This window comes from Coturnix japonica, chromosome 20 (assembly GCF_001577835.2).
Source record: "Coturnix japonica isolate 7356 chromosome 20, Coturnix japonica 2.1, whole genome shotgun sequence".
NCBI lineage: Eukaryota > Metazoa > Chordata > Aves > Galliformes > Phasianidae > Coturnix > Coturnix japonica.
In genome coordinates, this window is record NC_029535.1 from 5,734,768 (window position 1) to 5,759,919 (window position 25,152).

A 25,152-nucleotide genomic window follows, 5' to 3' on the forward strand; every position below is an offset into this window, starting at 1 on the left:
TGAAATCGGAGAGGTAAAAGTCTTACCTGAAATTTGTATGACATTCAGATTCCTTGTTAATTGCAGATGTTTCTAGAATGGAACAGTTTCTTAATTCATGATTCCTATGTTACATCAAAACCCACTATTCTCAGAAGAATCGAAATTGCTTGGAGCAATTGAGCAAGTGTGCATTTTCCAAAGGTGCCCAAAAGCTTTGAGGCAAGTTAAAGCTTTTGGGTTTTCAGTGTTTTGAGCAGCCCCACACTGAGCAGATAGGGATTCAGTGGAAGTCAGTGCTCTCCCAGGCACTGTAAGCTGGAGTTCCAAAGGCTGTCACTCATAGACAGAGGAAGCAGCACCATGGGGTCAGTGCTGTCCACCCTGGATGCACAAGGGAAGGACATAAAGTAGCCAGATCCACACAGAGCTTTATGTGCCTGGAGAGAAGTGTCAATTTCAGACGGTTTTTGTCAACATGACTCTGTCAACTGATGTGCAGAGGTGAAGGAAAGAGGGGTCAGAGATGGTTTGAGATTCCCAAGCTACAATCACAGCTGCTTGCACTCGAATCGCAGTCCCTTAGGAGCAAGGGGATGGAAATACAAACCCAGCACTCACATCAGTTCATGTTCAGCCTCCATCTTGCCCTCTGTCACAGGGGGCAGGAGGGGGAAAGGTTAATAAGCAAATTACTTTTAACAAATCCTGGGCCCGGAGATAGCTACATTTTAATTGACTGTGTTAATCTGTTCGACTATCTTGCTCCTTTTTTAATCTTCGCATCTATTAATTATTGCAAAGCAGTTCTTACTGATAACTCCCTGGCAGTTTGCACTGTTCTAAAATTATAAAATGATATAGTTGGCAGAATGGGTACAGACATGTACAGTTAATTGGGTTTTTGCAGAAGGAAATTACATAGTATAATAACATGCCCAGGGTGCCATGGGAAACACAGTTTCTTGTTACTTCAGTAAATAGGATTGGGAGAATATGATGTCTGGGTTATAAATTGTATTGGGATCTATCCCAAGGCCACAAAGGGTTTGAAAACCCTATCATTTGGGTTTCTACCTCTTGTCCCCATCATCACAAACCCGTTGCTGGCTCCATCACCTCTGTTGGTTTTCTCTTCCATTCATTCATTAAGGCAATGGCTCAGGTGCAGAGCCCTCGGGCAGCTGCTTTGTGTGCCCCCTGCCTGAAGTCACAGGGACTCGTGATTGTAAAACAAGTCATGGTCCCAGCAAGAGGTGGGCTGTGAAAACCCAAGGTTTTGGGGCGAAAGCAGCATTTCTGCTTCTCACTTCTTTTTTAGGAAGTAGGATTGGTTAGAAGCATTCACTTTCTAAGTGAGAACAGTTGGTGAGAATGAATGTTTTTCATTTCCTGCTAAGTGCAATTCTCAAAACCAAGGCTTTGGTGGGTTGGTTTTTTTTTTGTTGTTGTTGTTTTGGATTTTTTATTTATTTATTTATTTATTTATTTATTTTTGACTGATGGTTTTTGTTTGTTTTTTTCAACCTGGATGCATAAACTTGGGTTGACCTGAAAGTATTATGCAAATTCAGTAGCTTTAGTGTCTGGAAAGAAAAAAAAAAAAAGAAAAGGATGAATAGTTTGAAGGTTAAATGGAGATTTAAAGTTTGTCTTGTCATTTCCATAGAAAAGAGCAACTCCTGCCCCCCAGGATTTTGTAATTGCTATGTGCTGCCTTAGCTTGAAGTATCAATAATCTGCTATCTGCCCTTGCACTTTGATGTCACGCAGTCTCCCCACATGTGGCAGGGCTGAGATCTGCTTCCTGAGCCCCAGTTAAGCTTCTGGCTCCTGCATACCTCTGAGGCTGCAGCTTTTCTCCCCCCCCACTTCATTGCTTCAGTGTCAAAGATGGGTTCCCAACTTTGTCATCTCTATGAAGGGCTCAGATTCCCTGAGCAAGCTGCTCTGAGTGCAGGCAGCAAAGCCCGTTTCATCCCGCCTACGCAAAGTGCCATCTCCTCCAGCCATCTCCTCTAACCTCATTAATGCTCTGTTTTTATGATCTGGAGATTTGTAATTTTTGTGTTGTTGCTGCTAGTGCTGAAGCTCTGCATCAGAGCTTGTTATTATAATTAATGTGACAGATCTTGAACTAGTACGTCAAAACAGCACGGCTGAGGCAGAAAAGCACTGGGAAGATCATCTTTAATCAAACAACAGTGATTCACGTTTAACTGGGTAGATGGGAAGTCCTCTACCTAGCTGGCTCTGAGCGAGGCTTCCCTTAGGACATGGTCTTCTTAAAAGTTATGCTCAGCTTCCTGTGCTCCACCACTTGGGCGCCTTCTGACACTGCACAGTTCTATCACTTATAGGCACCCAGTGCTTGGGAAGGCTTTGAAATTTGCCATGCTAATAACAGCTGCTCTCCAGTGTTCTGGCATGCAGGTTACCAGAACCTTAGATTAATGGCAGTATTTTTATATTGCCATAAATAAACTTTCGTTCTTGACCAGAGATGTGTACTGCAATACAATGGTATGTTAACGCAGTAATTATTGGCTGTCTTACAATAATATTTGGTGCTGCTTAAGATTCAGGAGCCCAGGTTTCAAGAGCTGAAAGCATTTCTAGCTGGCAGGAACCCACCCAGCATTGTTCAGATACCAAGAACACCAAACTTAGTTATCAGTTGTTTTTTTCAGTAGAATTCTTGGCTCTGAGGCTATTGACCTTTGTGGGACATGAGGACACAGCCTGGTGTAGGAGCAGCATGGCAGCATCCATGTTCCTGCAGCGTTCTGCTTCTGAGACAGTATTCTCCACCTCTTGCTCTATCCATACAAATGGAATCTTTGATTTCAAAATCTAGTTGGTAAATACGTATCATTTACATGAAAAAGGGGAGTGAGCAGGTGGGATGCTGCTGCTCTTCATACATGTGCTGCCCTCTGAAGGTGATGGGAAGATTGGTCCTCAAGTGCAGCTGTTGGAGTGGTGCAGTGGATACATAAGGAAGCTTTGGGCAACTCAAGTGCTGTTAGGATCTCTGCCAGAGAATTGCTGGAGGAAATTAACGAGTGGGAGGGGAAGGAGAAGTGGGAGGTGGGACTCTTTTCCTACTGCACTCTCCTGCAGTGGAAGGCTGATGACCGGGAGCTATTGAAATGCTTATAATTGTCTCATTATGGACAGAAAATGTAATTAGAAGGGACAGCAATCTTTCTCCAAATTCAAAACACCGCAGTCTATCTTTGAAAGCAATTTTGGCCATTAGCGCAGGTGGTAATGTCCCAGCAATTGAACTCAATCTAATTGCAGTGTCAAATGGCTAAGGAGAAAAAATGAGCTCCCTTCTCGATGCCACCTGACACAGCTGTGAGTCCACAGGGAGCACTGGGAGCTCAGGGCAGTGTGGAGCTGGGTGGGGAGAGGGAACTGGGGCAGGACATGGGCACCCATGGGTACCCACCAACAGGAGGGGCTCTTTGCTGGCTCCATACTCCCAGTGCCACTTCCCACTGAGATCAGGGGAGCACACAAAGCAGTGTGTGCTGCATCTGCAGATGGCATTGATTGTGTTATTTTTGCTGGGGATGAGTGGCTCAACCACGTGTTCTCCAGTACAATGAGCTAAATTTACTCATGTCTTTGTCTTGCTTTTCCTAGATATTAAAGCAGCTCCATGCCTCGGGATAAAGGATGCTCCATAAATTTGTCAGCAAAGCTGAGATAGGCACAGGAAAGGAGCTGGGTGAAAGCAAGCTCTCTTTGGTGGTCTCAGCACAGTGTCTCTTCTGTCTCTTGCTAGGAAGAGATGGCTTCAGCCAGCTGTGATCCTTCTGAGCATGAAGAGTGGTTCATCAGGGCTTTTAGCAGGCAGGCTGGGCAGCTGCTGATAGCCCATAGTCACTGCTCTTTGGTGCTCTTTGAGGCTTCCAGAAAGCCCTGTGAGACCCCTTAATCTGTGAGAAGTGTAGTTTCAACATTCCTCAGGCATAATGAAGTTGAACAAATTATTTTTGGTGGAACAACTAATTGGTCTTGATTTCAACCTCTGGGGTATTTTATTTGAAAGAATTTACAGAACTCCTCCCTCTATCATTTATTTACGTATTTAATCTCACGTTTTCACATGCTTCTTTATTTTTATCTAGGGGGTGCTGAGGCGCTGTTGTGGGTGCCCCCTCTGGAGCCATTCAAGGCCAGGTTGGCTGGAGCTCCAGGCCCTGATCTAATGGAGAGCAAGGAGCCCATGGCAAGCAACTGGAACTGGGTGATCTTTAAGGTCCTCCCCAACTTAAGCCATCCTGTGATGCTATGATACGATTCTATGATTCTCTTCTCCAATCAAAAGCAGAGAAGCTGAAGTACAGAGAAAAAAAAAACCCACAGTTTTCCCTTGATCTTAATGAAAAGCTGAATTATTAGAATTAATGCAGAAAAAAAGAAGTTTCTCTATCCTGATCCTCTGTGGCTTTGTGCTGGGCTGTGCATCCAGGGGTCTACTTTAGGTTTAGCAGAATGGAGTGGGAGATCCAATCCCATCTGGGAGTGCTGCTGGCAGACAGAGGCCACCCTTGAAATGCATCCACTGCTCCTCTGCTAGGGAGGGACTGACATTTCCAGAAATGCTGCTCAGAAAAACCCTCACATGAGTGAAGTATTACTATGGGAACTGGTGGAAGGTACCATCTGGTGGTACCTGTCCAGAGCTCATCTGCAATGTGTCTCCATGGGCTCAGTTTTTAAGACATCATGTCATGACTTTGTAGTCTGTAAAAGGGGCGGTGATGGTGTGCTGAAGGCAGCAGAGACTGAATGGAAGGAACTAACAAGAAAAGTAGAAAAGCTAATTTTTTTTAATCTCCTGAGACATGAAGGAAGATTTTTGCAGCTAATGAATTATTTCTGAAAACACTAGTAATAGCTACAGGCAACATTAACTTCAAGAATCCCAATGAGCAAGCCTCATTTATGCACAGATTTAAAATTCTAATGTATTTTCATTTGCAGTAGCTCAACTCCAACATGACTGGGGGTCTGGAGGGAGGCCAGAAGAAGCAGTCATGTTGCTGACAGTTTAGCACTAATCTCCTTAGATGCAGCAGTGGAAAGCAGTGGCCAGAGCCTACTGAGGCCTGGGGCAACAAATTATTTCAGCAGAGATGCTCCCAAGCCCTTTGTTAGCACTGGAAAAGGGGGGAGTTCACAGTTGCTGTAAGCCCAGTGATGTCTTCAAGATCAGCTGTGTCACAGATTAAACAGCTCTGCTACTATTAGAAAACCCAGAGTGGGACTCTGGCTCACCTGAGAGTAATGGGAGTATTGCTCTCATTTTCATACACTGGAGTTCCTACCTTGTTTCAGTGAAACTCCACTGCCAAATGGGTGTTAAAACCTAGCCAGGATTGTGGCCTGGAGCACCTCAAGGCATTGGATCCCATCCGCAGATGGGAGCGTGGTGGCCTGAAAACCCACCTCACAGCTGGAGCTGGGTTTGTAGTTTTCTGGGGCATAGGGAAAGAGAAGGGGCTGCTGGTGCTGGTGCTCATGGGTTTGGTTGGCATCTTGGTGGCAGTGCTCGGTGATGAAGGGATGTGTCATCCAAGAAAAAAAGGAAACAGATGGTAGAGGGAGTTACAGTGGGAGGAAAACCCAATTAGAAGCATGGTTTGTGGTAGGAATATGGATCTTATACCTTGAGTAACAGCCAGGAAAAGAGTGGCACCCAGCTTTTTCACACATGGTGGTGAAGATTCTTGTTTAAAGCAGAGGTTGATACTGAAAAAAAAGCATTTGTGAAGCTTTTGAGAGATTCTTCTCTGCAGGGGGAGAGAATGTGGATAATACAATAGGAGAGATGATAGACTTAAATCCAGAATGCAGGATTATTATTCCAATATAGTTTTTAAATTTTGTTTTCCTTTTTTTTTCTTCTTTTTTTTTTTCCCCCTCTGGAAGGATGCTTCATGTTTGAGACAGCGGTCAGGGAGGTGGAAGTCTGTGATCCAACCCTGAGGATACCACCAACCCCTTCTGCCATAGACATACTTTGTCTCAGGGGTCACTTGCAGCCCTGTTTTAGCCACCCAGCAGTTAATTTCAAGCATCAATGAGCATTAACATGAGCTGAAGGAGGGCAGCTGGCACCTCTGGGCCTCACTTTCTGCAAAGTACTTCATTAGTGCCATTTCTAACTCCCTGCAGTACACAGAGACTAGGCATGCTGTCATTCCCAGCCCTGATGTGGGTAGTGGCCAGTAAGCAGTGTTACCTAAATTGCAAATCCAAGCCTGGAATTCTAGAAAATATCCAACTTGTGTTTTTCTGTGCAATTCTTGCCTCCTCATCTCCTTGCTCATGTGTTGTGATGGAGTCTGATGGCAACACCCTGCCACCAGAGAGAAACCCTGCCCAAGGGCTAGGGAATCAGGCCATAGAAATAAGTACTGAAGAGCAAGATATATGGAGAAAGTCTTGTATTTTTGTTTGTTCTTTATAACTGTGATCCTTTTTTTCTCCTCATGAAACTATTCCTTCCTGCTATTGCACTGAATTAGCTTGCTGAATACATTAAACATTTTTCCTTCCCAGATCAATAACTAATGTTAGTAAATAACTCCTCATAATACTCTTATGAGATAGATATGTGTTTCCTCCCTACTGAAGAGAATTCTGGAACAAAGGATCAGAGTTAAATATAGGACCAGGGCTCAGGCTTCTCCACTGTGCTAAGGCCATCAAGTCATCCTTGATGCTCATAATAGCAGTAGTGGAAACGACTGCCCATGTTTAAAGCTTTTTTGCTTTATGTAAAGTCCAAGAAATGCTGTTCTGCAAGTTTATTATGGAACTCTATGAATGTATCTACTGCACAGATTACTCATAATGTAGGCATATATTTAAAAAACTGCAACACAGTATGGGATACTTGCTGTCTTGGAAATCCTCTTTATTTGCCTTAGTATGTCTGAAAAATCTTCTTACAGCTCTGAATCCAGCCCGGTCAGTGCAGCCTCCTGTCTTACCTTCCGTTCATCTACCCTGGCACCAGGGTGGGAAACAGACACTTGCAATATCCTTCCTTCATTTTCTCTTTATTTTTTGTCATATAAATTCTATATGTTCTGGAATAGAGGCTCTGAACTGCTGAACTCAGACTGAAGTCAACGCTACTAATGAGCTCATTTATATTAATAGGATATCAACTGTTCCTTTTTGCTGGATTCTCAGTGGAACAGCTGATGGTCTGCTTTCTTCCATGCTGGCTTTCTACTCCAACTGAAATGCCTCAAAAATATTTGTTTGCTAGAAAATTTTAGTGGATGCCAGTACTGCTGATATGAAAAACAAGAGAATAGGGGAAACCACAGATTCTTCTGGTCAATTAGATCTTTGGAAAGTGGTCTAATCTTTTGTATATGATTAGTCAGCTCATAATAGCTGCCTTCCAACAAATAGCCTCATGGTTTTTGATGACTAATCCTGAAAAAAAAAAAAAAAAAGGAGAGAGTTAGAGCTATGGTTACATTATTTCCCATGAGCTTGTATTTAAGAGATTGGATGTTGCATATCAGCCTAAGATTCCTTTTTCTTTCTTTCCTGTCCTAACTGGTGAGCAACAGCTCTTTGGAGATGATGGATAAGAAAGGCTACACTGGACAACTTATGGGCAAATCTATCTGTGGGAATTAATCTTTTTTTTACTTACACCACTAGAAAAGTGCTTATATACTTTCTATTTCTTTGGTTTTTACCTGTGATTTTCTTTCCCATTTATTTGCCCTTATATAATCTTCAGAGCACCAGGGACATCCAGACCTTCCCACTAGCAGCGCATGGCTGGTCTGAGACCGAAAGCAGTGTCGCCCCATACACAGAACAGGCCCCAGGGCTGCCCAAGGCAGTGTGTGGATCCTAACAGCAAGCAGATTGCATATTTGCATAATGATGCAAATGAGTGATCTGATTGCAGGAGGAGTGGCACATCTTTGCAGACCCTCATTACCATTGTACAGTGCTGGAAATCAGCCAGGAAGGTTTGAGATGAGGCCATCTTCCCATGATAAGCCTTGAGAGAGACCAACTCTCGTGGGCTTTGCATCCTGTGGAGCTGGCTATGAGGGAAATCCACAGCCTTGGTGCCATCACCTTCCTCCAGGGCTCAGGTGACTGCATGGTGTGATCCATGCTGTGTTGGCTGTGCTGGGGTCCCTGCAATGATTGGCAACAGTTTCTGTACAGCCACATAAGCACTCAGATTTACTGAATGTTTGGAAGGTAAGTGCACGTTTGTGTAGTGCTGGAGATGTCTGACAAACTCTGCCTCAGTCTCCTGCACTATAGGGACTTAATTTCTTAAGGCATTTTTGGCTTCGCCAGTCTCTCATGTTTCAGAAAGTAATGTCCTCAATTTATTGAATCATCTGGCTATTAAATCTGCCTGTGAAGAGGAGTAAAACTAGACCATGAACATCTATGGGAATTCATTTTTATTAAATAATTTAAATTTACACTTTCTCATGCCTGGATCAATCTCATCTGAATGTCCCCTAGTGTTCTTCTCTCTACCATTTGGAAGAATGCTAGAAGCTAAATCACTGTGCAGTTCATTTTTAGACTAATTATCATCAAAGCATGAAAACAGCATTTTATATTACATGTTTTTTCAGTTCAGCAGATAGACCCATTCATTTTAGCTCCTATTATTATTAACCACATATCTGCCAACACTACTGAATGCCACTGGGTACAGCGAAGTGTAAGCTTACCTTTATATGAGACCTGTGGTTTCTTCGTTTAATTACATAGGGATTAAAAGGCGTGATGAAAAGTTGTACAAATTTGCTCTCCTTTTCCAAAGATAAGGTTGATGTTCAGTGCTTGTGCTCCTAAACAGAAACCACAGACTTTCATTGCTGTGACACATTAGTCGCAGCTTCTGCTTGGCTGGTTGCAGATGATACTCTGGGGCAAATTTACCTCTAAATGCTCCTGCCTGCTGAATAATAATGTCACATTTCTTAGTAACTCATTGTCTTTACAGAAAGTGGGAAGGAAGGTAAGTAAGCAAAAAGAGGTAGAATGGAAGAACTTCTCCCTATTTTATAAGCAAAGATTTTCCTGCAAAAAAACCTTGTAAATTATTTAAATTGTTACCGACTTTTCAGAAATGAACAAAATATTCAAAACCTGAACTTTTCCTCATATTCATTAATTCTGAAGTGCCTAAAAATCCTCTTTGGTCTTGGTGACACAGTGTGATGTTACATGGAAACTAGAACGTCCCTGGAGAAGGCAGCGACATCTCCAAGAGCAAAGTCTGTGCTGCATCATCGCTATTTTCAGCAGCTCAGCTTCTAGCACCACTCGCCAAGTTAAACTCTGGAAGAACTCCACTGGCTTTATTGAGGAAAGAATTAAAAGTATAAAAAAAAAGTGCCTGTGGCCAATGCTCAGTGTGCACTTAACAGATCTTTCCATAGCGTATATTTCTATACTGTACATTTAATATTTGTTTTATGACTCAGTTGTATGATGTAGAGTGCTACACAGTGCCATTATATACTGTGTGGGTCTGGGCTGCTCCTCTTCTCCCTCTGCCTTAAGAAGTATTGGGAAGAGCTGTATGAGCCCTGCTGGTGCTGAAGGCTCCCTGGGTCTCCTATGCCCCTACTTGGGGTGTGTGCTCCCTCACCAGATGGTTTTGTTTGATTCATATTTGGGATGACTGACCGACTGGGTGCAGGGAGGATGTAGGCTTGCTCTGGATGTTCAGAGAAGCAGCCTTCATTAAACAGGGTCAGATTTTCTAACAGGATGGAGTGTAGTGTGAAGAGGGAAATAAACCTCTCTAGTTTAGCATAAACAAAAGTCACAGCAAAATCCATCCTGTTTGGAAGGAAGAGGCAGTGAGATTATTGCCAATGCACTGGTATGGCAGAAAGTGCTGCAAGGAACAGCTGGGAGCAGCATGGGCCAGAGGGCTATGCAAAGCAGAGAGTAATTCCTGTAGTATACTTTAACTAGGAAAAAAATAAAATTATTTAACAGCTGAAGATTTGGCACACAATAATGAAGCACAACGCCTGAGGAGATAGGCATTATTTTAATTTACTTGATAAAGTAAATCAATTCATAGAGAAAACCTCCTTGGACAGTATAATTACAGTAATGGATTATAATTCAGGAGCTTGCATGCTCGGGTTGGCAGGCAAAAACAGAAAATCATTAGCAGAAAGTGGAAGAGGAAGACATATGTTGTAGGAATGCCTCCACTTTCTGGTTCTTCATTTGTAAACTTCCCTTCAAGTTCAGTGTCTTAATCTTATCAGATGTCATTGTCACAGCTTGCTATAGGACATTCAACACATCATTTAGATTTTTTGGAAAAGATCTAACTGAACTGAGAATGAACACAAGTAAATAAAGCAACACGCTATTAAAATGCAATGCATATACCTCACTTGCGCACTTAAACTCCTGCTCTCCCTTTTTCATACAGGTCTTGTGGCTATATAAAAAAAAATTTCATAGTCTTTTCCATTGGACTGGTATGAGCAATTTCTCTGCCAGGTTGCACGTACTGCAGAGCTGCACAGGGCTGGGTAGAAATGCATACTTGCATCTTCTTTTTACATTTTAAAATGGCCATAAATTAAAATGTTTGAATTAGCTCTGATTCCATAAACTAGGGTGTACGGTGACAATAATGGAAAAATAGTAGTTCTAAATACCCAAAAGGTTATTTACAGGAAAAACTCACCAGTATGGAAGCCTTCAGTCTGCTGGGAGCACTGAGGCAATCACCAAGGAGCAATCTCCAAGAGATGGTGCCTTAGTGGTAGTCAGCCCTTAAATGAGGTCTAGAGGAGATGGAGTCAAGCTCCACCCCTTCTGGGAGCACAGCTAAATTACTCTCACCTGTGCTCCCACAGCTGACCCAACACTTGCCTCAGCTGATTAATCAAAGGTTCAGGCTGTGATTACCAATTTCCCATACACTGGTGGAGTCAGGACTTTTGCAGAATATTTCAGCATAAGAAAAGTTTTGTAATCAATTCAAAGAAAATATTCCTGAGCAGTTCAAATTTCCTTTGCTCTGATGACTTTCATTATTGAACCAAGCTGCTGCTTAACCTAATGGAGAAAACTGCAGTGGCTCTATCAGAGAGTCCAACCTTTTGCCCCAGGTAGCAGCAAAACAACCTGTTTGCTTCCATTTCACACCCAAAGCTCTTTGTCTCCAAACTTTGGCTGTTTTCCCATCTGTGTCTGGCTCTGCAGCAGCATGGTTGGGAGCGAGATGCCAGGTCAAGGTGTCTGGTGAGGCTGGGAGATGCTCGGTCCCTGAGCCCACAGAGGTGAGGGTGGGCTGTGTCCTGCCAGGCAAGGGCTGGATCATGCAGGTCTGGGCACTGAATCTGTCAGCCTCAAAACAGGAGCTGTTGAGCTCAGCACTGCTTTCCTGAATCACGGCTTTATCCGTGAGCAAATAACATATGTCTAAACCTGCTGTCAGCTGCAATGAGCTAAAGCAGATGCTCAGTGCCAGCTGATGGTGGTTATATTTTTGGCCAGCAAATATGACCAGGAAACAGAGCAAATAAAGGCTTTGGTTTATCCATACCTTTTTATTTATTTCTGTAGTCTGTAGTAAGGGACCATTGCTTTAAAATCCTTAGACATTTGGACATATTTTACAAGACAGTACAGGTTCTGAATGTCACACATTGATCACAGTTTCATACTACTACATGCATATAAAGACATTGATTTTTTTTTTTTTTCTTAAATAATTTGTTTACGGAAACAATTGGAGAGGTCAATAAACTTCAACAAAGAATGACTAAATCAAAGTTACAAAAAATGTAAGACTCTAAGTACACTACTATATGGCTAATGTTGCTGTTATCACCCCAAAATGCCAGGGTGTGGAAAAGTTGCTTAAATGGGGAGAAAACATCTGCTGATGCATGCCCCTTGGGTCAGCCCAATGTAGCCCAATGAAGGGATTGTGCAAGACGTGCAGGATTTGCTGGGCTATAGGCAGAGGCATGACACTCTGCCCTTTGTTATATACAAGCTGAGCTGGATTCCCCATTGCTTCCCCACATTGCCCAGGTTAAAACATAACTGAAGTGCAAGGCCATGGAGAAAGCTGTCATATTCTGCTCTTTCCCAAGCTGGGTCACAGTTGGTTTCAATTTCCAACTACAAAAGCAACTTGATACACATGTGCTGGGAGAGTCACAGGAAACTTGCATTTTCCAGTTTGTATTTGCAGTTGAATATCACATTTTTCTTTTAAGGGAAACCCCATGGCTTTCTTGATTTTTAGCAACTGCTGGTGCCCACCAAGGTTTCCCTGGAGAGCACTGACTGGGGTGGCCATGGGGTCAGTGACTGGCAAAACAGCACAGCTCAAGCAGTTGTCCCATGCTTTGGCAGAAGGAAGAACTGGGGCTGTTCCCTGGCATGATGAGATGCCAAGCAGCTGGCATGTAGCACAGACCGCCTGGCATGCCACATTGGGCATGGAGTTGTCACTGAGCAGCACGTGCAGCAGTGCCTAGGTCAGTGTTTTCTCTCCATTTAAGAACTGCTTCACTGGCCTGATAGAAAGCAGGCATTTTCTGCATTTATTGGGGGCATTATCTTAATGCTAATCTAGCTGGAAAGCAAATTTGGTTGGTAGCTGTGGCTGGCCTTTCTGAGTGCAGTATCATGGCTTCAGAGTTCTAAGTAATATAGAGATGCTGCCCCCAACCCAAACACATCAGTGGGGAATGCTTCAATGTGAGAGCAATTCTGTGCACCCACCACCAGAGAACCAGAAATAATTGGAGAAAATAGATATGTCGTCTGTCTGTCACAACAAAATTGATACAAACGAATCCCAGCGGTTGCATGAGCCTAAGGGTGACTAATGGTACTCAGGAGTAGTTGAAAAACAGAAGGAAGAGGAGATTCTAAGTGAAATATGGTGTTTAGACCAGAACTGTTGCATCCTAAAATGGCCTTAACTGCAGATTTCCAGTAAGACTGGAGACTGACACTGTCAAAGGTAACTGATGGCCCATAAGCCAGTAGTGTCCTCCCAACAACAACCAGTCCCTGGACAGGGTGCTGCCAGGGTTGAACCATGTGGTCCTGCTGTAGGGCCAGTCATTTGTGAGTTCATGATACTGCTTGTGGTATCAAGCCCACAAAAAGTGAGCTTACACAGAAGGCTGCTCAGTCAAGGCTGGAATGATAAAGATGATTGTCTTCCTCTTGTGTGAAGGATTTCTTTCTTTCCCAGGCTTTCACTGACCCGTCTCTTCCCATTCCCTCTCCTCACTGGTTTCCTTGTAGGTGCTATGGACAGACACCTCCATCCCTGAGGTCATGCAGAGCCTGTAGTTTTCAATTAGCTTTTAATGACAAGGGTCTAATTTTTTACTGGGGCTAAACTGAGAACAGCTCCATTGACCTCAATGGGCTTTACTTGTAGCAGCAAATAGTCTGGCATTTCATTAAAATTCAGCTCTCTGGCATCTCACAATGCTCTAGTTTGGGTGGGTCTTTGCACTGAGTCCAAGCTGATTATTACTTCTTGAAGGTAGCATCCCTGCAGTCTTCAAAAGACCCCTTTAAAAATGTCAAAAGTTAATCCTTGTTTAGTCCTACAGAATATCAATAGTAGTATGTCTGGTTAAAAAGAAAAATGAAGGTTTCTCTTCTAAGCCTCTAAAATGAAGATTTCTTGTGCGATGAAGCCAGAATCAAGCAAAGCAAAATTCTGAATAGTATTTACAGATATGAACACTTGTGGCACCCTACCGTTGGTGTCAAAGGACACTTATTTGTAGCTTAGGTAACACCAGCAACAAAGGGGATACACATCCTGAATGCAAACATTCAGATTTCCTAAATTTTCCTTTGTCTGGTCAAGACAAAGTTTCAGTGCAAGAGCCTGGATCTGTTCAGCATGGGGTGCAAAACGCATGCTGAAAAACAAACATTACTTCCTTGATGGGCTGGTTGGTATCTGGGTCATTTCTGTTTCAGTGGGAGGGCTACCGGCAGGAGTAAATTTCAGACTGGCAAGACTAAAAGCTTGCTGTGGTGTTGTTAAATATGTTCAGATGAACTTAGTGATATGGAAACTGCATTTTGAAGAGATTTATGGGATCTTTTATGATAGATATAATAGGTTATTGCACTAGTTGTTTTCAAAAACAACCAAACAACCAAAAAACCCCACCTGGTTTTAATCACTTTGTGTGTAAATAAGTATTGCTGATATGTAATCACATACATTATTTCAGATTTACTGGGTATTGTGGTGAGCGTATAAGAAAGTCACACAAAAGAGATTGCTTTGGGGTTAAGACAGGAAAAGAGACCAAAATTCCAACTATGGAAAAAATTATCACTGAACAAACTGTTGGGCTGATTCAAGCCAAAACTTTTCTGTGGAGTTAAAAGACAATTTGAATCTCTTTGTCATGCTAGACTTCAACAGGTCCTGGGTGCATGTTTATCTCATTCTTATTGAGTCTGTGTGATGGTACAGCTATGAAGGAGCAAGCAAGATCACTAGGTAAGCAGGTACAGGGGTGATCTTTACTTCAGCCAAATCCAGTCTCTTCCTGAATGTGTACATTTGGTTTTTTTTTTACTATCTTACTTTTTTTTCTTCCCCATTTCTTGATTTTACCTGGGACTGAAAGAAGAAATTCCAAAAACCCAGTGAGAAATAAATCTTGATCCTTCTGTTTTAACCCAGGGAAATTTCCCCTGGATTTAGAAGCTATAGAGTTTTGCCTGGGCATTGCTAGGTCACTGCCCTTGAAATAAGAGTCTGACTTTTCAGTTTTGATTAAAACAGAAATGAGATACTTATCCCAATTCTATCATAATAATTAGGACAATCAGATTCATATCCTGTCTTCATGATCTTATCTTAATTGATGTAAATCTGAAAAAACTCCACTGAAACCCAGGCTATGGCTAACGCTGAAGCCAGTGGTATTGATTGTTACGCACCAGTATTGCCATAACCAGGGTTAGTTTGGCCTCTTCTTTGTTTCTCAGAAAGAAAAACTTAGTTTCCATAGCCAATCTCTGGCTATTTTTACATACCACAAACAGGAAAATACAAAAACATGACAACATCAGACAAACTTAGTGACCTTTTGCAGACGCACTTCCAGGAGGGATGCTGCGGGTGTTTTCAGAATGAAGGAAAATGATGAAACAAAAAAGTTAGGGGACCAGCTATGTAAATGAACAAGAAAGCATATAATATATTATTCTGTAATACAAAAAGAAGAGATCTGACTTGATTGCCCTATTATAAATTTGCTAAAAATACATATATATATATTTATATTTTTATATATAAATATAATTTTATTTTATTTTTTTTTAATCTGAACAGAAAAATAGACTACTCTGGAATGCATGAAAGTCACATGACTTTTCCATACATCAGATACTTATAAAGCCAACACAATGGCAAACAGAAGGTACAGAGGTAACTAAAACATCTGTACTTTATTCAAGAACTATTTAAAGCCATATTCTCCCCAGGTGGCTGATCCTAAAGCAATCTAAGGTAACACTTGTTCTGTTCAATTACCATAAGCAGAAATGATTGACCAAACACAAGCGCTTTGCTGAAGAATTTGGAGCCAATTTGGAGCTGCTGGGAAGCCCACCTCCCCATCTTGCTCCTGACTGAGCTGCACAAAGGGCATCAGTGCCACACGGTCCCCATCGCTCTGCTGCTTTACTCAATAATTCTACTGCTTGCTTTGAAATGAGGCATTAAAAACTATGGGAGATCGTGTTATGGGGAACTTACCAACAGAGAGAGAACTTGGCTTTAGAGACGTTGTCTTTGTAATGAGTTTTAAATACCCTTGTTGTTTACTATAAACTGTACCAGTCATAATTCTGTCAAGACATAAATATACAATAGGTACAAATATTAACAATACATTACAACTTTACAGAAGAGAATACTGTTTTCCTTAGAAATGTGTATCTTATTAGCTGCAAGGGAAGAAAAGGCTACAGTTTATCACAGCCATAGTTGCCAAAGAAACCAACCGTCTTGGACTCCTTCCTGCGTGCCTTGCACAGACAAATTCCCCGGCGTGTGACACTCGGCATGTTGAGAAAGGGAATGTGCGTTCCATGGGTTTTCTTTTCCTCTTTATTTATTTTTTTCTTCTTTTCCTACCTTTATAGACTCTCAAACCTTTCAGAAAATGTGGATTTCACAGGAGACTGTTTTGTTTTAGTTAGTTTTCCTTAAGTGTGCTTAGGTGAAGTTTCTAAGAAAAGGCACTGAGAAATCTACTGCAATAAGTGACTGCTGTTTTCCTTTGTTCAAGGCTAAAACTCAAAGGATCTTTGCTTCCTAGTTAAGAAAACTGCACCCATTCCTCCCGCAAATATATATATTCTATATATATATATATTTATATATATGTATTAAAAATGGTGTTGATGGCGTAAGATACAAGCTAGAGCAGACATCACATGTACATAGTCCTTTCAGATATGACATCTTCTGCAGCAGCAGGTGAAACTGTCATCTTGCTTGATACAGGCTACACAGTAAGTTCACAGACCTGAATGCCAAATATCAGTGATTAAACTGCACACTTTAGCTTGATGCAAGAGATATTGCATATTTGCTCTTACTTCGATGAGCTCTGGGGGATATGTACCAAACACACTATAAAATGAAATTGTCTTTCTAGTATCTATAGGATTTAGTGAGCATTATGTTTTCAAAGCACTGCCTTTCCTTTTGTAATGAGTACAGATTTAGTCTATCATAGCTTTATGTTAGAGTAGATTTCCCAGTGCTTACATTATATATATGTGTATTATGCACACACACACATATATAGGTACATACTTCATAATCAGACTTTATTTCATTAAAATAAATTAAACATACTTCCTTTTTAACTGGGCACAAAATGAGAGCTACATCTTCATACACAAATAAGAAAGAAATGCTCTTCAAGCATATTATATGCTGAATTTTAAATTATTTGCTTTCTATAAGAAATCTATAGGACTTTGGCTATTCAGACTTAAAAGGTAGATTTTGAATGATACTTTTGAATTTGGCTTTCAAAAGTGACTCAATAAAATGCTACTTTAAAGGTAGGACTAAATAGATGATATAAGATATGTGTCGTAAGTGAACACACAAGGCAAACAGAGGGCCTTTGGTTACAAGGAGAGTTGCACCAGTTGATTATCAGTTAAAAATGATAGAATCGTTGATCTATACATTTTTGTCAGTGCCATCTATAAACCAAATACATCAATTTGGATGAAAGTGTGGTAAATACTACACTATATGGCTATATTTAAATATGCTCACTTTTGTGATATGTAAAATATGACTTTTTTTCCACATGAAAGCATCAGCTCTAAAAATATTTAGCTCGGAAATCACTATTACTTACTTTATCAAAAAAATTGTCCCTGATTATTTTTTTTTCCTTTTTACATTTGTGCTGATGGCAGACATGAATGATCACTGAAACATAGAGGTTATGTTAAGACTGTTCTCGTTAAAATTTCTCATTGCCACTCCATGGCCTCTGAAAGCCACAGAATAACTCAGTATTTAAAGCTTATCTGCTGGAAAGTCACTTTACTTCTTCGTAACGATTCAATCTTAACTAGCAATACATCAGTTCCTTTAAGTACACTTGTATTTACTATGGCCAAATCCTAAAGTCCTTCACCTGGCAAAGAGCCCATTTGGAGGAATGGTGGTTTTGACTGAGTGAAGACAGAGCAAAAGCTGAGGAACCTCAGGAATTGGCCCTGTGTAAATACTCTGGAGAGCACAGTTTGCTCGCACTGAGTTTGAGCAACTCATTGAGTTTGAGTACCTCCCACGTAATTCTCTGCATGACACGAGGCCTCTTCCACTGCCAGCGGGCGAATTCATGAGGTGGTGGCTCAGGTCTCACTTGTGTATTCCCTAGGGCCTGGCCTTGCAGGAGGCAAGGAGGATGAGTGAGCAGTGCCTTGGGCTGCATCCCACCTCCAGGAACCCAGTGGGACCACTGCTCCAGCATGCGTGTGGGTTTGTGCCACAGAGAGACCTAGCAAAGCTATCATCATAACCCATAACAGTTCCTAAAACAGATATGTGCTTATTGCTTTTGTCCGTACATGCTGCATTCACTACTATGGATTACAGACAGAAGTACTGTACAGCTCGGACGGACAGACAGTTACATTCAGGACCAACCAACGGCTTTTTCACAAGGGGAAGGGACAAAATGCAGCAGGCTCGCATGGTTATGGTCTTCCTCCAGCGTGCGCCTCTGCTCCCGAGTCCCATGCCTCCGCACGCCCCAAGACCTGTTGCATACAGATAGCTACACGCCCCGGCAGGTGCTCCGAAATAGGTCAGGAAACGCTTATTGACAGAGTTATTTACAGCTGAGTTTTACAGTAGAAACGGATAACAACATAAAAGATTACCATCACAGTTATCACAGGACAGGTTGTGACTTGCTACCGGCGTGTAACAAATCACAGTCACGACAGGAGGCACAAATTAAAATAGTGCTTGGTTAAAGTGCTTGATTGTTACACTCTGCTATCCTACTCCAGCATTGCAACAACAACAACAGAAAGTCAACGTAAAGTGCTTTTCCCCCCCCCGTATTAAAAACCAAAGACAAATTATTTCCTACACAATTTGACAGAACTTTATTGAAATAATAATATTTTAAAAACCTAGGCTGGTGGCTGCTAGTTCTGTTCACTTAAAATGGTCAAATCTCTCTCTTTTTTTTTTAATTATTTTTTTTATTTATTTTTTTTCTTCTTTCACTTAAAAATGAGTGGATGCTATTAAAACATCAGGCCTGGTCCTGCTGTCTCTGGCAGTCTCCCTGCGCTGCTGGATGCACCAACATGGCAGGAGATGCTCCCACCCAACCTCCTCACGAGAGAGAGCACAACCAGGCCCGGGGCGGGTAGCTAAAGAATCCCTCTTTTTGCATATTTATGTAACGCTTGCATATCTTTCACCACGCCATGTGGGCGCGAAAAGCTTCAGACCAACTGGTTCCTCTCCTACGCCAAGGGTTAGACTTCAGCAGATGCCTGAAGTCAGGGCGCGGGTGGGAAGGGTAGGACCGAGGAGCCGGCCAGGCCTGGACCAAACCTCAGGGCCAGCTACTGCGCTCGGCCATCCCTGTAGGGCCGGGAGCTGCCATGGTGCAGCTGGGAGCCTGGAGAGGAGCTGAGCTCCCCTTCCAGCCCCATGCTCCCCAGCTGCGGGAAGAGGGCTGCGATGCCGCCGGAGATCCCTGCTTCTGCATGGCTCCTTCTCACCTTCCCAGCATGGGCTGTGCGTGCCCCAAGGGCCACGTGCTGGCCCAAGGGCAGCTTTCGATTTTAGCAGAGGGTAAGTGCGAGTTTCACTACGTCCTAAAGGGTGTTTGGAGTTAGATACAAGTGGTGCAACTCACCCTGCTGATGTTTCAAAAAGAAAACGTCAGGTCCTACAGGATATAGTATTGTTAAACACACACAGAGCATTTTAATAACTGGTTTCTCTAGACCGCTATTTGTTTTAAATGGTTTTCACTTGGATTTTTCTAATAATGCAAGTGTTCCCTGTTACCTTTAGACATAATATCCATCAGAGAAAGCTGTAGATGAGGAACAGCTGCCCTGAAGCAGAGAGCATTGTGTTTTAGATAGCTTTATACCAACCCCAGCAAATTATTCCAGAGTTCATATCTGGCTGCCTTGGCATCCTTTATGGAACTAACGCACATCAGGTGTTAATATTTCCAAAAGGAGCTCTAGCGTTCAAGGGGAATGGATGGATATTTGGTCACATTGGCTTCACTGGACAACATGAAAGGAGATCAATGTGTGATCATGATTTGCAATCCTTATTTTTGACTGATGTGGGCAATGTCTATAAAGTTGTTTCAGAGAAGGACATTTTCACAAACCCACACTGGACCTCCCCTCAGACTTTTAGAAACGGATGGCTTGTTTCAGCCAAGTTCATGCCATGCAGAAGCTCTTTTTTTTTGTTTTTTGTTTTTTTGATGGTTTTTTTGTTGTTGTTTGCTTATTTTTTGTTTTTTGTTGTTTGTTTGTTTTGAGTTGACTGTAAGGACATTCCTTTAATCTTTTAGTAAGTTCTCTTGGAGCCTGCTCAGATGCTTTGATCATGTGTGTTAGCATGTCCTCCACTGCCTGGTAATACATGGACTTCTGGGGAAATATGATTTTCTAGTCTGACAGTCTCCTGATTGCCCTGGGTTCTTCCAGTGATGCCTTCCATAGAATAAATGCAGTTTTGCCCTATTAGCTTAGGGGAGGTGGGTAAAGCAGCAGCTTCTAGATGGTTCTTCTCTGTTCTATAAACATTGTCTTTTTGCTTTAGATAACCAATGTTTGTAATATTGTACTTAGGACTCACATTTCCAGGAGGACTTGAATCATAAAGCAGCTGACCTTCATCATCAGTGTCAGCATCTATGTATTTGTGAATACCGGCATCGTGGAAGTTGAAAGCTATGGCTGTCTGTGTCTCTGGTGACTTTGGAGGTGTTCTCGCACTTGCGGTTGTGTAGATGGAGGTTTCTGGGCTCATGAGAGATCTGTCTGAGAGTAAGGAAGTATCTGTGCCGGTGGCAGCAGTGGCTCCCCTGCTCTTGAGAGTGTCTGGATATATTCTCAGGACATTTGATGCTGGTACTAACGTGCTGGCATCCTCCTCCATGAAGTTGACTTTCAGAGATCTTAGTTTTAAAGGGTTACTGGCCTTTATGGAGCTTTTTGGACTTTCTATGAAAAAAGCAGAACGGTGGCTGCCTTCAGAGCTTGTGTTTATATCTGCAAATCTGGCACTGCTCCCTTCCGCTCTGCTCTGCTCCTGAATCACATTAATGCCACCTTTGCAGGGAAGGGTAGCGAGTGGGCTGTGAGAAAACCTCCCAGAGTCAGGGAACTCTGCAGCACAACTTATGAAGCTGTCAATACTGGACATGCTCCTCATGTCAATGATCCCATCGGTGCGAGTTGTCAGCAAGGGCACCATAGGGCCAGGAAGGGTCTCCATTTCTAGCTCTTCCATTTGCTTTCCAGATTGACTCGTCTCTTTAGTGTTAAGGTTTGGCTGTGACTGAGTCTTTGCCATTTTGTTATACATGTCTTCTAGCTGTTGGACATTCAGGTGTTGAGGGCTTGAAGATGACCTAGCTTTTTCTGGAGACCCTTGTTCTTTAGTTTCAAAAGATTTACTAGAGCTAGTTTCAGAGAGCGTTCTCTTGGTCCATTTCCATTTGTTGGGAGATAAATGATTGTCCTGAACTTTATCCTTTTTGGCTATGCTTTCTCCATTCTTTTCAACCACAATGTCCATAAGTTCTATACTACGGGCAAATGCATCCTTCATATTCATGGAGACGATACTACCATTCCTTTTGGCCCTTTCAAGAGCTTCTCTGCGCTTGATGGCTTTCTCTTGCCTCTTCTGCTCTTTGTAGAACTCAGAGAAGTTATTGACAATAATTGGGATAGGAAGAGCAATCACCAGCACTCCAGCAATGCAGCACAGTCCTCCTACTATTTTACCTAAAAGTGTTTTGGGGTAGATATCTCCATAGCCTACTGTTGTCATGGTGATTGTTGCCCACCAGAAAGAAGCTGGGATGCTCTTGAATTTTGTATCGTCCTCATCCTTTTCTGCAAAAAACACTAAGCTGGAAAAGATCATAATGCCCATGGCCAAAAACAAGATGAGTAAGCCAAGCTCATTGTAACTTCTCCTCAGTGTAAACCCCAAGGACTGTAAACCTGTTGAGTGCCGGGCAAGCTTTAGAATCCGGAGTATCCTCATGATCCGAAATATTTGGACCACTCGTCGTACATTTTGGAACTGAAGTACACTTTTATTGGATTCTGTGAGAAAGATAGTGACATAGTATGGTAGGATGGCTAGCAAATCAATAGCATTCAGTGGGCCTTTGAAAAACTTCCATTTCTTAGGCGAGGATAGGAACCGTAAGAGGTATTCCATTGTAAACCATGCAATGCACACTGCTTCCACATGGGCGAGCTGAGGATTATCTGTGGTCTGCCCAAATTCATCCACGCCTTGTAGTTCTGGAAGTGTGTTTAGGGACAAGGCAATTGTAGATAGTACAATAAACATGATGGAAATGATTGCCAAAATCTGGAAAGGAAAGAGAAGACAGTGAGTTTGGCTCAGAATATATTACATGATCTACCATCACATTTCACATATACCATCACACTAATACACATGGCTGTACTTCCATTTAGGCACCTCTAGACTAATTCAATTCTTAGTATATGGAAATGCGTCTTGAAGTGATTCTATTTTGGAAACTGCTTTGAGTTATATCAGATGCATAGAGCAGATAAAATTTCTACTTTGACTCCTGTGCATTTATCTCATTCATTTTCAATGTGTTCCAAGTAGCTACGATGCCAGAAGGACTGTGAAGCAGTTCACAGCGGGACCTCTTGATTAACTACTAATTAGGTGCCCAACAAAGCCCATCTGGACAACCATCTCTGAAATCTAAGCAAGAGGGAATATAATTGTGAATGCAAGATTTGGTCACAGTGATGTCCTCTATTTAATGCATAGATATGTCTATAATTTTTTGAGTGCCCATGGCTTATTATAGTGATATGTGTACATTTTCACTACATGTAAGTGTACAAGTAACATGCTCTTTTTGAAAGATTCATCTCTAAATTAAAACTTGGCAGTTGTGAAAGACACAAAACTTTGTCTGAGGCTTTCTAAAACATTTTGAGACATGAGCTTTTCTGTGCATGACCAAATGGCCATCACAACTCCTCACCACAAGGGAAGAGAGCAAACCCAGCCAGCAGAGAGCTCTGCCCCAAATAGAAACCAGGTATTGAGATCAAGAGTGCAGAGAAGAGAAGGGTTTGTGGTGAGAAACCTCTCTGAAAAAATCACATACACATGCTCAGCTGCTGGGCCACTGACTTTATGCAGAACTGGAAAACATGAAATGCTAGATTAGCATGTTTGCAGCGTTCAGATGCTGTAGGCAGACTGTCCTTCCATATCTGTTTTAATTCCGTTCTTTCCAGTTTCCCTAATTACATTTTCTTTTAAAGTCATTTGAGGGAGGTTTTAGAGCTGACAGACAATTTGAGGAATGCTTTTTTTCTACTAGTGGGTTCTTTCTCTAGCTTGTTAATTGGGTAGGAATATATCTAGTTTCTTAGGTTACTGCCAAAATACAGAAATGATTTCAAAACACACGTATATGTGACTAATGTTTTATGCATTCATGGCAGTGTAAGCTGGTCCCTTATGCTTGCTTTTCTTCCGCTTGAGATAGAAAAGAAGCATAAAATCAATTGCAAAATATGTGTGTGATGACTAAATACACAATATGAAGCAGTTAATTATAAGATGTATGACAGGAGTTCTGCATCATGAATTGCAAATCTGACATGCTCTGAGCCCTTGTCCCTCCTTGCCCGTATAACTAGATAGTAGCTTTCCTCACAGCAGTGTCTCTCAGCAAGCTTCACAACACCAGAATATCCACAACAACCACCTGGGGCTCTACAGAAAGAAATTCTTGCAGGATTTCTCTTCAGACAAATCTTGCACAGATATTCTAACGGTCAGGAGCTATCAGACTTTTGAATGCATAGTCCCTACAGCGGTACAAGCCTTGCTACAGTACAAGAAACACACAGATGCAATATGGATTAAAACCACCTTGGTTGTCTCTGGAAGAGCCTCAACTCTTCTCCAAAGCTGAAAGACAGAAGTGTTCTGCAAAGGTTGGAAGCTTTACTTGAATTAAATTCCCCTTGAATTAAATTCAGCTACTGTTTTTTCAGAAAAGTCAGCTCACACACCTTCAAAAAATCCAAATTTAAAGTAAGACTTCCAGTGTTGACAGTTCGACTTCTAAAAGTGTTCAAAAATCTACTTGCAGGTTAAAAATCCCTTCCTAATCAATGTAACAAAAACACCTGCATTTAAATCACTGAAAATGTAACTTTGATTTGACCATGACACTGCAGACCTAATAATTTAATCTGAAGAATGAAATCTGACTAGAAACAAATATTAGTTCCATTAAACAGCCTGTTTTCATTGCTTAAATTGGATTAAATGAAAAAAAGTGAATGGTGTAAATGCCTTCTGCAATGCTGGGAATTTTAGAATATCATTACTTTTAGTTACTTAATTCTTATTAGGAGAAATGCTGGGAAGATTCCCTTTCTTTTTAAAACAAATTGTTTATAAGAAAGTTTGGTGCTAGGAGTATAAAAATGTATTCACTGAAGACAACCTACTGATAGGAAACAACTTCAAAATAAATCTCTACATTTCTGTTAATTGAGTGTTAGAAAGAGGTCAGCAGAAATACAATCTGGCTTATGAGCAATCAGAAGAAGAAACCATTTAAGCTTAGTCATGGATTCTGCTTTTATTTGGCTGAAAGAAAAGGTGAAAAGTGAGCTGAAACTGGAGGAGATATTTTGATACGGGACTTTATGCTGAAGTGAGGAGAAATGCAGACAATTATTTCTGCAGATTAGTTTGAAAGATCATGTCCTAAAGACCAGAAAGTTTCCCCAGAAGCAGAGAGCCACATTTGCTTTCCTAGAAGGCTCTTTCAGTATTCTGCAGTGATTTCTTTGTTTACAACTTGGGATTTCTGAAGGTGTTTGGGATGTTTTCAATAGGGCTTTGTGCACAGAGGAGCTTATTTGTAGACTTAGAGGTGCCTAGTGTGTTTTATCTGCTTCGCTTTCAGTGTAAATATTAACACTCCATCTTTATTCAGTAGATGCCATCCAGAAGCAGTAATTGGTGTCAAACCTCGTTTCTTTTGATATACTTTTCTGCTTTGAAGATCAAGGCAATGCCAGATGAACATAAATTTGAAAACTAGGAGATCTGAGGGTAGAATTTGTTTTTAGTCTAGCAGATCTAGCCAAGGAGCGAAGCAATAAACAGACAGAGACATTTATCATCTCTCCAGCAAGTTGCAGCGAGATGTCACCTGTATGCCAAAGATACAGATTTTCCCCTTTGTTGATCTGCTGCAATCATACATCTTTAGAAGGCTGTCAGGCTAA

The 25,152-nt window shown here is 41.7% G+C and overlaps 1 protein-coding gene and 1 long non-coding RNA gene across 2 annotated transcripts in view; both read right to left on the minus strand.

The window, feature by feature from the left end:
- Positions 1 to 6,798: 6,798 nt before the first annotated feature.
- Positions 6,799 to 10,769, minus strand: LOC107322913. Its single transcript, XR_001559101.2, has 4 exons — positions 10,733 to 10,769; positions 8,739 to 8,858; positions 7,976 to 8,181; positions 6,799 to 7,452 (listed from the first exon to the last, which is right to left on the minus strand). It is a non-coding gene; the product is annotated as an uncharacterized LOC107322913 (long non-coding RNA).
- An 816-nt stretch (positions 10,770 to 11,585) lies between these two features.
- The window catches only part of KCNB1 (potassium voltage-gated channel subfamily B member 1), a 106,314-nt gene continuing 92,747 nt past the window's right edge, over positions 11,586 to 25,152 (minus strand). Inside the window, exon 3 of the mRNA XM_015881671.2 lies at positions 11,586 to 22,213. Coding sequence (XP_015737157.1) covers positions 20,189 to 22,213 — 2,025 coding nt within the window. The 3' untranslated portion in view covers positions 11,586 to 20,188. The remainder of the gene's footprint in view (positions 22,214 to 25,152) is intronic.